A 13,184-nucleotide genomic window follows, 5' to 3' on the forward strand; every position below is an offset into this window, starting at 1 on the left:
TGTAGTGAATGGTTATCTTTTTATTGAGCTGGAAACAACATAAAAGCCGAACTATATACAAACAACTAACCCACTCCATTCCAAAGCAGCAGTACCAAACCATTCGACATAATTAACCTACTGAGCAAAATAACCAAAATCTACTAAGCCAATAAGAGCATCAAAGGCATGCTGAGCTCTTCTTCCAGTGTCAAGGATTAAACAGAGGCTCTTCTTCAAAACTGAGGAATTGAGAATGTCCCTGTCTTTTTGTTACACAAGACGGTTTTCACAAACTCATTGTCAAGATAGTTCAAATCTTGGTATAAGAGCTACATATTTGAAACAAACAAAAAAGACAGTGAACCATCCAACGTAAAAGGAAGGAACCTTTGCCTTACGAAATAGGTTCCAATCACACAGAAACACACACAAATGCCTGACATTTGTAAATGGACTTAGTGATGATCTTGTTTGCTACTGATACTGTCATTTGAAGCAGTTGCACAAAATTAAATAGTATTTCAGATTAAGAAAAAAATGAAGACATGGTATCAGACTAGTGCACATCTGTCTTAAACATTAAATTGATTTCAAACCAATGTGCCCTCCTGGGTTTCACCAAGGAATTCTGAAAGTTGTACTTTTGCAAAGCACTGAAAGCTTCTGTTAGATAACCCATTGAGAGAGTTTCCAGGATTTCTTAGGGACATTCCAGATGGGTTTAGCGTACACAGGCCCTCATATATTAAAAAACTTACATTAAAAGATGCACACTTTAAAAAAAGACTAAGTATTGCTAGGCACACCAAAATTCTAGCTTGCAAGAAAAGCTCCACATAGAGCAGTTTACTTTCCATAAATATTAAAACAGTGCATGTACATGCGGGGGTGGGAGGGGAGGAGGGATCATTGCAGACCAGGCGAAAGCACATACACCAAGAACAAATGTCAACCAACCAACAATCAGTCCTGTCATTCATAATAAATGTGACATTTAAATACAACTCATTTCAAACTGTGAAGTCATCATTGCCAGACAAGACAGAGTAGTTGGGTCCATAAGGAACACGGGGGTGGGGTGGAGAGAAGAAACACAGGGAAGCTTCCATGACTTGGCTGTGTTAGGCCGCAACCTCAACTGAAGAACTCCTCATACAGGACAGAACCATCAGTTCCCAAGTCTTGGCTCACTGCAATTAACACCAGCTGTCCCTGGACCATCAATTTTAAAAACTGCTCAAGGTGGTCATTCAAAGAAACCAAATAAAAATCAAATAGGAGAACTGGTTAGCAAAAATTGGGCAACAACGTTACTGCGAAATCAGTCTTTAAGCAGATGCCTTCCAATTGCTGAGGAGTAAGATGTTCTCACAGTCAACCTCCCAGTTCATATCTTAAAATCCTGCTGACCATACAGGAAGAATGACCCGAGGCTAGTGTCCAGCAAAGGCAGGGTGAAAAGAGTCATACGGCTGAGGAGCGCTGATCTTCTCAGACGTCATGGGTAAACCTTGCTTCTCAAATGTTTAGATCCTGCATTATAAGTTCATATAAAAATAGATACCTTTACAAATCTGTATAAAAAGAAACCCCCCAAAGGCTAGTTTATTGGACTGGAGATGGTGGAGAAAAATGCACTGGATTGGAATGCGTCTGTTACATGAAACGCTTTTCAAAGTCATTGCCCTTAAGATTTGACATCCCCTGTCCGAGGCAAAACTGAGGCCCCAGTGTTGCTTCTAGAAGCTTATGAACACCAATGGGAACTCTAATGCCACCAGTGGAATACTAGTGGTGTTCTAACTACTTTGTAGGGTTGACTGAACTCCAGTTGCGACTTGAAGGAGAAAAAAATTCTCTCCTGCTTGATTAGGTTTTGTATCTAGAGTTTGGGAGTCATCCTTCTCAAGGCTGGGTTTCCAAGTGCTGTTAGTGTCTACAGAAATTGTTTTGGAATGAACCCCATGGAGATCCGCACTTGAAGACAGCTGCACCACAATGGGCTCAGTGAATTTCACATATGAAAATCAAACAACACTCATGTGATGGCGAACAGTACAGGCAAAAGAGGCACCTCCTGTTCACATAACATCCCCACTTGCCACCTCTTGGATGCCAGCAGCAGCGTCCACTTTATACCTCAGTCTTTACCATCTCCTAGAAGGAACCAAATGAAAATGTTTAGGGCCACGCTTTATGGAGAAAGTGGAAGTGTGCAAGGTCTTGGAAAACTGTAGCAGGTCAAAGTTTCCAACCTGAAAGCAAACAGCATTCCCTACCTCTATGGGGAAACCAATATATCCCTATAGAATCAGCAGCTGTAACTGAAGTGGCTGAGACAAAAGGGGGCTTTATAAATAAAAAGTACATAACACAGGTAGGGATAGAGCCTGTGCCTCTGAGGACACCTAATGGAATATCTTCTTCCGTGGAAAATGCTTGTGGAATGATCTGCACATAGGAACACACTGGGAAAGCAGTACACTGGAATTGATACTCTTGCAGATTTTCTTCTGGAAAAAATCTGTGAAGAGGGAGCCAGCTAGAGTCCAGCTCTCAGATCTTTCCGCAAAATTGAACATGTTTTTTTGTTCCACGTGGATTCTTCTAATGGAATCATTCCAGTAGCAAAACACTACGCTGGAACTGTCCCTTCAAAACAAGTGGTGCTCATAAGGTTGTGGAGAGCTCTCGGTTACTGGGAACTCTAGAGATCTCCAACTGGCTCACATCTTGGAAATAAGGCAAGGCAGGTCCTATGCTGGGAGCAGGAGAGAGAGGAGAGCGAAGAGGCTAGGCCAGAGCAGGCTGTAAGACCTGACAGTGTTAAGTAGGATCAGAGTTACAGCAATATGCTCTCCTTAAATGACCTCTGGAGAGGAGATGTCCATGACAAGGTCACTGGCATTCTTGTTTAAGCCAAAGGATTATTGCTGCAGTTTCTGTTCGACATGGACAAGAAGCCAGCTTGTCCAGACTGCTGTGTTTGGGAAGCACGGGAACATCTCTGTCACCTGCAACAAGACCCACAGGCAGAAGGGAGGATCTGACACCACCACTGCTCTGACGGCATCTGTGTGCAGATCACAGCAGGGGCAATTCCATTTGTCCCCACAAAACAATTTGCAGAAGAGAACAGCAATGCACTGGCAGAGAGACAATGTGCAAACAACCTGTGGGTCTGTGCCATTGAGGAGAATCCCAGGGCCAAACTAGATGATATGCAGGACATGCATGAAGAGCCTTCCAACTTCTTTCCCTTCCTTTTTTTCTTTCCCTCCCTCTTTTTCCTTTAACTGAAAAGCAGGTGCAGGAGGCTACTAGTTTCAGCGAAGGAATGGTGGGTGGGGAGGGGCTGCTTAACCTCTTTTACCTCCCACCATTTTCCTATTCAAAATCACCCTCTCCAAACTACCTCTCCCCCCCCCCCCCGTCCCCATCTTTCTCCCACAGGTAGGGCAGCAGTTGGGGGAGGGATTTTGAGCAAAACACCAAACAAACAAATAGCGGGAGGGGAAAGGTTAAACAGCACCTCCCCACCCCACCCCTTCTTCTGCTCCTGTTTGCAGCCCGTGATGCTGCTTTTCATTAAAAAAAATGTTGGGAGACTGTGCTGTTTCCTGCATAGAATCCAGTCTGGCCCACAGAAAGGCAACAGTAGCCAGAGGAATAGCTGCATGACCCAAACCAGGCCTGCATACGTGACCACCCACGATGTTGATGGGGAACAGGCAGAAGACCAGCACAAGATAGAATCATCAGCACTTGTGGTCAGCGGAGGACGTATACCCATCTCCCTTCAAAACTGACATTTGATGTACCATTTTCAGCTGTCCTATCTGGAGATAAAGAACTTTTTATGGGGACTGGGAGGAAGGAAGAGAAAAGGGGTCAATGTACTCCCCTTTCTGACAACACAACATGCCAAGCAACTCTGCCAGGAACTCTTCTTGTGTGAAAAGTTGCCCTTTTTCAGCCAGCACCCATCTCAAAACTGCCTTGGGGAGAAGAACACACTAGTCCATCATGGTGTTGGGCATCATCCTGAAAACACAACAGTGCTAAGAGCGAAACTATAAAATTGGACAGACAGGTAGCCTCCCAACACCGTAACTTCTGGCTGCTCTCAAAATTGCAGAGATCTTACTGATGAGAGATTTAAATGAGATTACAGACCGGCTCAGCTAGTAGCTCTGGTCCTCTCCATTCTATAAAACTCTCCTTACACTCAGGAACTTTCATGGTCTGGCTGCCAATGTTGTTCTTCAACCTTACGGAATGAAGCTTTCTCCTTGGTCTACATATTCACAGCATAGCCTGTGATGGTCCCAGTAGGGAAACAGTCAGCCAGTAATGATTTAAGGTTGTGAAAGACCAGGGAGGGAAGTCTTGCATTCTTTCTCCACTATGTACAACTGCAATTTGAAGACTGAACTCTGGGTGGAAGGCCACAAATTAAACACTCAAATTGCTCACTCTTTACCTGACTGTACCACAAACTTGAGTTCAAACTTCTTCAGTTATTAAAACACAAACACTGTACAGGTCTCACTCTCTATCACTTTTGCTACTCCCTTTCTAATTTTATTTGCTATTTCTGTTAAGTCCAATAGTATTTTTTGATACCTCTGGTTTTCATGGTCTCAGGTGCCAGTACAGTTAAAAAATGCCACCTCTTCTGCCTTCTGTGGGGTGGGGAATTACAAACGCCGGCACAAGTCTTAGTTGGGATGTCTTGTTCCGCCAGAAACTTCCCTTCTGTACCAAAAATTACCTGCCTATGGCTAGTCCATACCAGGCCCACAGATGCTCCACCCCAAATGGTGCCCCTCTTTGTCCTTTGCATACCACCTTCCTAAAAGCGAAAGACGGGCTGTAGCGATCAAAGGGCCCCAGAAACGGGGCTCTCTTTTATTCAGTGGAAAAAGACACCGGCTATCTCCATGGCTTGCTTTGCAGACTGCTGCTGCTGAGGGAGCGGGTGGTGAGGGCCATGGCTGAGCTGGCGGTGGGCAGGTTCTGGCTGCTCCTGACGGCAGTGGCCTTGGCGTCTCGAGCTGAAGAACCGCGACTAAGACGGCCTACAAGAGAGGGACCAGACAAGGATGAGTGAGGCAAGGCCAGGTCCTACTGCACAACCCAGGACATTCCATGGTGGGAAGGGCAGCTCCAAGCACAAACACAGCTTGGACTCATCCAGACCTGGCTACTTTTTCTTCTTCTGACCCTTGGCCAGACAATTTCCTGGAGTGCTGCCCATCACAGAACTGGAATAAGAGCAATACTGTATCTATAGCTCAATGGTACAGACAGGCTGTGGGATTTTGGCCAGTACAGCACAGTCTCAATTTGCTAAGAGTGGGGACTTACTGGCAGTATCCAAAGGAAGCTGCTCCTCTCCTAGGTAGTACTGTATCTTTTGTAGATCCTCTGCTGTAAATCTCCATTTATTCTCAGCGGATGGGGGTAGTGGTTGCCTGGGAGTGGGTTTCTTCCGGGCAGTCCCAGGCTGGCTGGCCAACAGGCAAGATGTGGGGAAGGAGCCTGTCACCAGGCCTTCAGGGATCTTCTGAGCAATGACCTTGAGACCTGGGAGGCAAGGAAGGAGATTCTGATAGTGAGACAGGATGGTGGCATGAGCGTTCCTTAGCAATATTACTGTTGAACTCTCTCTAGGTATGGGGTAAATCAAGGGGGACCAATCCTTACTTCTGGTGCTACACTAAACTTATCAAATGGCAAGCATATAAAGCAGGCTTCCCTAACTAAGCTGGGTGGGGATGATGGGAATTGCAGTCCAGCACATCTAGAGGAAGCCACGTTGGGGAAGACTGATATAAAGGCTTGTCCTGTAGAGATGTCAAACTAGCATGACACCCCTATTCACATGAACTGCAGATTTTCTTTAGCACTGAAAGTTGAGGCAGTGCATCGCACTACTTTTTTCTTAGCTCTGTTTGTTGGGGGGTGGGGTGGAGAGGAGATGGGAAAGAAGACGAGTGCTTGTCCGCAGGAGCACTGTGGAACTAGGGGCCGCTTCCAAGATTCCACATAATGCACTGTGCTTTGGAGAAGAGAGAAATCCAAATATATGCAAAATGTGATTTGCATCACTGACATGGGCTGCAGAAGCTGGCTTATCTTGCAGCAGGGTGAGAAGTAACTGGTGTGTGGTTTTGACTGAATTAGCCTAGGCTAATTAAGCTGATTTGATCTTTTCTGGGATTTAGTCCTTTAGCCTTGTCCCTGAGCAAGTACAGCAACAAGAGTCCTCTACGGACCATACCACAAGGTGACCGGGGCCGGGGGATGGCTCTGAATATATTAGCAGGAAATTAGCATGACCATTCCAGGCCTTCCTACCTCCAGAGAGCATGAACAAGTTCTCGAAGCCCCGCTCACACATAGTGGTGGCCGCTTGGCTGGCCACTCTCTCGTCGTCGTCGTAGAGAATGATGATCTTGCCATGAGAGTTTTTCTGGGGAGTGGACATGCTAAGGCTCATGCAGCCACATGAAGTGGGAGCAGAACAAGATGGGAGCACAACCGCCCTCCTGGTGCTGAAGACACAACACCCACCACCTCACTCCATCATGAGAGGCGTGGTGTCCAGTCTTTGAGAAATGAGTCTTGGACACACGCGCCAATCGTTTCTAAAGAGGGAAATGGAGGTGGGCGGGTGCAACATTGGATTGCTGTCATAGACTGGCACACGCTTGCTCTCAAGGGCAGTGAAAAATAGAACAAAACCCAAATGCTTCTGTTCAGAAGTGAATGAACGTAAGCAACATCCCTAGACAATTTAAAGGGGAAGAGAGCATGTATTTCTGATTTGTCTGTTGGGGGTGGAGAGATCATTATTGGGCAAGGAATAGGATGGTGGAGGAAACAGTGGGGAAGCCACAGGAATTGATTACTAATCCTCCCCCCAAATAGTCAAGGGAGGAGGTATTGAAGAGAGACGAGGGGGTAGGGAGTGGGTACGGTAGGAGGAGATGGGTGCAGCAAAAGCTCTACTCTGGACACTTGCTTGTACAAACTGCATGTTGCACTGCAGCCTTGTGACATGGAGCCCCAGGAACCCCTCCCCCTTGCAAAGTGCCCTCACGAGAGACTGGAGCGCTTACCCTTTCCCCTGACAATCACTTTCTCCCTGAAACACCCCCCACCCCCGCCAATCATCTGCTTTTACCCCCATGGGGTTCAAAACCCACATTTGCAAGGTAAACACAGGCCTGGAACACAGGCTGGGGGAAAAGCAGCTAAATATGATCACTAGACCTGAGCATGTTGCAAAGGCTGCCAGCTGGGCTTTCACCACAGTAAATGCTATGGGCCTGCAAGTATCACTTGCCCCGGGTCAATGTGCCCGATCGAGCTTTGCATTTGATGTAGAAATCCTGCCAGAAAACAGAGATGCTTCGTGCTTTTGCATTCAATGAAGGATACGTATTCCAAAATGTTGTTCGTATAGGGATTCATGGTTCTGGATAGAGTGGCAATGGGGTAGGAATAAGCTGAAAGGCAAAAGAAAAGCAAGCTTAGAGAGGAAATATTAATGCTTTAGAAAATGGAGGGGCAGGTAGTCTTGCTAGAGAATGAAAAGCTCAGCTCCCAAGAACAAGAGAGTGACAGACTAAGGCTGTTTGCAATTTCTACAGCTACACAAAGATCCTGGTATTTGAATCATCAGCATTCATTTTGGGACTGGCTCTGACAGGTGCAGAGGTAGGCAAAAGATCTTGGGCAAAGCTGGAGTGCTTGCAGAAGAGGCTTTTATTGTCCTATTGCCCTGCTCCATTCACAGAATTTTATGGTGCTGGTGGTAGTGGGGGTCTTAATCTATTCGGCACCATCCTGTGTTTCCCTACCATTTCTTCTGTCTTTTTTCTTAACGTCCAAAAATCCATCAAGGAAAAAAAAGACAGAATAGCTGCACGGTGCCTTCTGGGAAAGCCCAGACAGAACAAAGCCTCCCCAACCTAGGCACTGGTGGAGGATCATTCCTCCACCTGGTGTGTCAGCTGGGGAATCCTCACTGTTACCTCTGATCTGTGAACGGAGATAACAGCGGGTATTTCTCTCCCTGCGTCCTCCCCAAGCCCCTGGTAGTCTCTGGGGGTAGGGCTTGTGGCGGGGCCCATGGAAGGATGCAGAGGCCCCAAGAGCAGGATGCAGAGCTTCTGCAGGTCAGAGGTTCTGCACCCCTGCCTTATGTCTCTAGCTCTAATCTTAGTACAACTTCTGAATTTGGAACCTGGAGTTTTGATTGTATACCTCTGACAACCCAAGGATCTTTCCCCTGTGTGCCAGACTGGTCTTTCACACTATACACTTTGACCAAGGGGAGGTAAGACGAAAACAGGTTGAACTCATTCAGTGATGACTAGCTGGGGAAGTGGCTGGTAGTCCTCCTGCCCCCGGGTTGGGAATTAACCCCAGCTCTTAGAGCTCCTCTCTTTCAGGAGCTGGGCTGAACTGAGTGGTTGTGGCTGATGTAAGCTGGGATACTGCAGGTTGGCCCCGTCTTCAAGGCACGCTGGGCATCTCTACAGCTATCTCTGGGGTTGGGGGGAATGCTTCCTCCATTCCAATCTTCTGCATGGAGCTCAACATCACCCAGGAGAAAAGAGTACTTGTAACCCGCTTCACAACATTGCATATACTTTTCTGCATGTAATCCATCTCTGTGCACCCCATATGAGGTGACCCTTGGAATCAAGGCAATGAGGCTCCACCACTCATGCAACCCCAAGTCCACCTCACCTCCCACTATGTGGCATTGCTCATATGCATCCCTCTCTCGCACATCCAGCAGCAGGAAGGGGCAGTCAGGATAAGGTCCATCTTTTGTATACGTCTCTGTTTTCTTTGGGGCATCTTTCCCCAGGTCCAATTCGCCCACACCACTGATCACGCTGGGGGGAAAGAATAGCCATTACCTCACAATAAGGGCCTCAACTCTACCGCTAGACCCACTCATTCAGGCTGGTGTGTTTCTTTGGTAACTGTCGTCAGGTGGAAGCTGATCCAATGAGCCAGAAAACAAGAGGGAAAATGATACTGCCCTCAAGGCCACAGGAGTTCAAAATGGAAAGCAATATAACCCATAGTTTTTGGGTTCACACATCATGAAACAATCCAGTTCTTGGGTTGTTAATGAAATTGGAAATGGCTCATGCACAGCACTTGTCCCTAGGAATTGCCACCGTTACATGAGAACTGGGTCTTTATCTTTTTGTGATGCCACTTTTGCAGGTAGTTGAGGGAATCACAGCAGGCGGAGGGAAGGAAGGAAAGACAGACAGACACTGAGCATGGAGATGTGCTATTTATACCTCTGTAAGGTGGAGCGATGTGACTCCCCAGCTCCGGTGTTGTTTATGAACAGGATGGGACTGGCTGGTTTCTCCACAGGGCTGCCTTTGCCATTGGTCTCTGCTGCAATGTCAACGTTGTTATCTGCAGGAGAAGCATCACCCTCTGAAAGGGAGACAGACAATGGACACAAATTACTCGCAGACACTTTTCCAGAGCAAGTGGGCTTGTATGGACAACATTCCAGAGATGAGAAAGCACCTTTCTCCTCTGGTAATGCATAATAACAAACATTTATTTTCCATACTATGCTTTGCTCACTGGAAACCACATTTTCAGGACTTCTCTGGAATAAGTAGCTGCCAAAATCCAAACCCAGAAGTACGACAAGAAATGTTGTGCAGTGTGCACATACTGGACAATGAATGCAACATTATAGATGAGAAGACATAAGCACCGCCATTGCCAACTCTGATGTGCAGTCTGGAGACTGTTTTCAGTATTTCAAAATTTGGTATTCCTTTATCACATAACCACTCAGAGAGCTTTTTAAAATAAGAAAAAGTAGTACAGGGTTATCTGCATGGGGAGAGGCCATAGCTTAGTTGCAGAACACATGTTTTGCATAAAGAAGATCCTAGGGTTGATACTTGGAAATGCTTCTTAAACGGATCTCAAGTAGCAGATCAGGGAAAAACCACAATCAGTCCAAATAGCCAGTGCTGGATAGATCAGGGGTGCAGAAACTCAGGCCTGGGGTCCAAATCCAGCCCTCTTGAATTCCCCAGATGGCCAGGCCCCCTTCCCCTTCCCCTGGCCCCACTCCCTGTCTCTTAACCATCAATTGTTTGGTGGCTTCCCAGGTTTTGTGCAGCCCCCCACCCCACCATTCTAAAAGGTTGAAATGCCTCTTCTAAAGCTCAGTTACTGACACTAAGGGTTTTAAGCTAAAAATATGCTGTTCTTTGGCCTCACTCCTTTTGGCTTTGATCCCACCCACCACTGGAATGCAGCCCCCGAGAGCTTCTCTGAAATTGAATTTGGCCCTCAGGCTGCAAAGGTTAGACACCTCTGGACTAGATGGATGACTGGCCTGAACATACAAGGCACCACCTCATGACTATACGCCTTTCCCTGCAGCAGAGCCCTGCCATTTCAATCAACTTTTTAAAAACATGTATTAACTAAAAGCTCAGGACATTACCGTCTAGCTTCTGAATTTCCTCAGGTGGCACTTCCGAGTTTTCGTCAGACAGAGAAGCAACCTGGATCACCTATGTGTGGAGAAGCAACCTGTTAGAAGCAACTCATCAACAAGGGCACTCGATTGGCTGGGACTCAGTAAGCAGCATCAGCCCAGAGGAAGACCGCCAGTGAGAATTTTCACGTTTACTAATGGCGGTGGGTGGGAACGGAGGTGGTAGTGGTCCTCCATGGAGTCTAAAGCACTCTGCACATATTCAGAGGTATTTTTATTCCTGCTTCACATATTCTGGAATTCAACTGCCAAACCTGCTTTTGATATCTGGGCTGAGTCCTGCTGGTCTTTCACTATGTTAAGTGAAGGAAGTTCTTATTTTCAGAATGATAAACCCACAGATCCTACTGTCTGCTATACAAGAGCTGTGTGCGCGTATGTGTGTGTGTGGAGGGCACATAGCATCTTATGTGCTCTGTGCTCATGAGCAGTGAGAAACTTTAGAACAGGGTCATGGAACCTTTTCTGGTGCAGGGACCAGACTGCCTCCCCAGGTGGGCAGGGTCCATCCCTGAAGCCCCTCCCCTGACATCATCTGCCCCACCCTGCCCATTTTCCCTCCCTCAGTGCAGAGGGAGGCACGTAGAAAGGGGCTCGGATAGCGCTTGGAGGAGGGGTTCACCCCAAGTGCTGGCTGAGCCGGGCGCCTCCTTCATGCATTGTCCTGGCTGGGGTGGTGAGTGGTGTGGGAAGGGGCTCGGCCAGCTCCAAGCAGCAGCTGAGTCCCTTCTTCTGCGCAGAGTACAGCACGGAGGCTTTGAAGTACAAGAAGAGCCATGCCCTGTGTAACGTGAGAGCATAGCCAACAAGAATCGGCACAGCTGATGCAGAGATTTCCAGAATCCAGAGGGAGGGACAGCCTTACATACCAGCTGGGCGAAAGTTGTCACTTTCAGTCTCTTGAAGAGCTCATCTTTCTTGTACCTGTAATCTGGGAAAGAGGAAAGAGGTGCCACCTGTGAGGTAACTCTTGCAGGATCACTACAGAATCTGATCCACAGAAGCCTGAAAGTTCAGGAGAAGGTCCATTCCATGGATTACACTGGTGTCCTGCCCTTCCCCCAAGGCGCTATGAATGGAATCCTAAAGCTTCTGAGATATGTGAATGCTTATGAACAATTCTTAAAATCTAATCTAGATACATTCAGTCCAGCTGGAGACTTGGCCGGCTTCAGGATCGTTAATGGAAGGGTACAGCTTTTATGTCTTCAGGCTTTGGCTTTCAGGAGAATGAATGTTGCTGCCTGTTTCAGGCAGCCTAAGAGAGAAGGGTTGGCTGGTGCCCATCCAGTTCTCAGCAGCTCTCACTGTCATCACAATCTCCTTCAATCAGTTCATTTGCCAGAATATTCAGGAGGGCGCTAGACTAAAGAACAGTTCACAGGCACTAGGGCTGTAGCAGCCTCTTGTAAATCCTGCCTGTGGCCAGCCAGTTGCATGCAGCCATGTGGGATTGGGCTTTATTTGTGCTTTGTCAAACAATCAACTTTAGCAGAAGGCCTTCCCATTTAGCCCCATTCATTTCAGTAGAGCCTGCACTGGAGAAATTCCTAATGGATTCTGCCCTCTGCCTCCTATTCCTGTTTTACAGATGAGGAACAAAGGGCGAGAGAAACCACCTCACTCAAGACCATTTTAAATGAGATGGTGCTTCAGCAGGGAACTGAAGCCAGGTCTCCCAGATCCATCCAACTCAAGAATCACCTGGCCTCCAAGACCAATACTGTATCTGTTGCTGCCCTCACATAGCTGGAAGACGACTTCCTACCCAAAGAAATGGCCTTCCACCCCATTAGCTGCCCGCCCCTGTCCCCGAGTCAGTCTATGTCATCCAGACTGCACCAAGCTATCAGAAGGCTGACACACTGAAGCATGAGGAATGCAAAGCATACAGCTCCAGACAACATGAGCAAGCAAAGCAAGTGTCACTATCCCTCCTTTATTTTCACTGTGTCTACATCCACCATACTTGCAAAGCTAAACAAGACTAGCCCTTACTTAAAACTGCCACCAGCTTAAACCAGACAACTCCTCCCTGAACACTGAGATGTGTTCATTCATTTCCATGTCAGGTCCTGTTCAAGACATTTCACTGCTAAAGGCACCATAAAGAAGAGTGATAATAAATAACAGTATGCTAATCTCTACCCATGTCTATGATCTGCCACCTGAGGGGGTTGCCTCTGCCTGCCTCAACTGGAGGTAATGGCAGTTGCTCTACAGAAACACTTTAGGGAGGATAACTGAACAGTCCACTTTGTTCTGCATCATCAGCACAACATACCTGGAGCTAATCTGGAAGGTCCGTTTAAGTTTTCAGACATCCTGAAGCAAAGACCCAGCGAGACCTAAGTGATGTCTGTTTAAGCGTGTCTATAACACCTCAACAAGCAGCAGTGCAAGATTTACAGAGAGACGAAATCTTGGTTGTTTGTTTCTCACCCTCGTCTGCTCGGAAGGCAAATGAGGGCTGTGTCTGCGGCTCCTCAGTTTTGATTTTGTGAGCCTTGCGGCTGTTTCTCTCATGTTACACAAGAGACAGAAGCAACACTGTACTAGGCATTTAAGGTTGTGTCCAACCGGTGTCATCTATCCATGAGAAATCAAGTCGGTTTGCAAATGACCT

General features: G+C 47.1%; 1 protein-coding gene across 4 annotated transcripts in view; it reads right to left on the reverse strand.

Annotated features, from left to right (window-relative positions):
- Position 1: 1 nt before the first annotated feature.
- Positions 2 to 13,184, reverse strand: part of CEP41 (centrosomal protein 41) — a 28,955-nt gene continuing 15,772 nt past the window's right edge. Inside the window, exons 4-12 of one of the 4 annotated variants that reach the window (XR_014784218.1) lie at positions 11,428 to 11,489; positions 10,505 to 10,574; positions 9,321 to 9,465; positions 8,749 to 8,900; positions 7,432 to 7,499; positions 6,346 to 6,460; positions 5,353 to 5,571; positions 4,609 to 5,063; positions 2 to 1,515 (exon numbers count right to left, since the gene is read on the reverse strand). Coding sequence is in view for 2 of the 4 variants with exons in the window: in XM_084808976.1 (XP_084665102.1) it covers positions 4,918 to 5,063; positions 5,353 to 5,571; positions 6,346 to 6,460; positions 7,432 to 7,499; positions 8,749 to 8,900; positions 9,321 to 9,465; positions 10,505 to 10,574; positions 11,428 to 11,489 (977 nt within the window). In the remaining 2 variants the exon portion in view is untranslated. Of the gene's footprint in view, positions 5,064 to 5,352; positions 5,572 to 6,345; positions 6,461 to 7,431; positions 7,500 to 8,748; positions 8,901 to 9,320; positions 9,466 to 10,504; positions 10,575 to 11,427; positions 11,490 to 13,184 lie in introns of all 4 variants that reach the window. The other 3 variants (XR_014784217.1, XM_084808976.1, XM_084808977.1) reach the window with 3 other exon arrangements.

The sequence above is a fragment of the Heloderma suspectum genome, chromosome 7 (genome assembly GCF_057233095.1).
Source record: "Heloderma suspectum isolate Gila_16-S chromosome 7, 16-S_ref, whole genome shotgun sequence".
Classification (NCBI taxonomy): Eukaryota; Metazoa; Chordata; class Lepidosauria; order Squamata; family Helodermatidae; genus Heloderma; species Heloderma suspectum.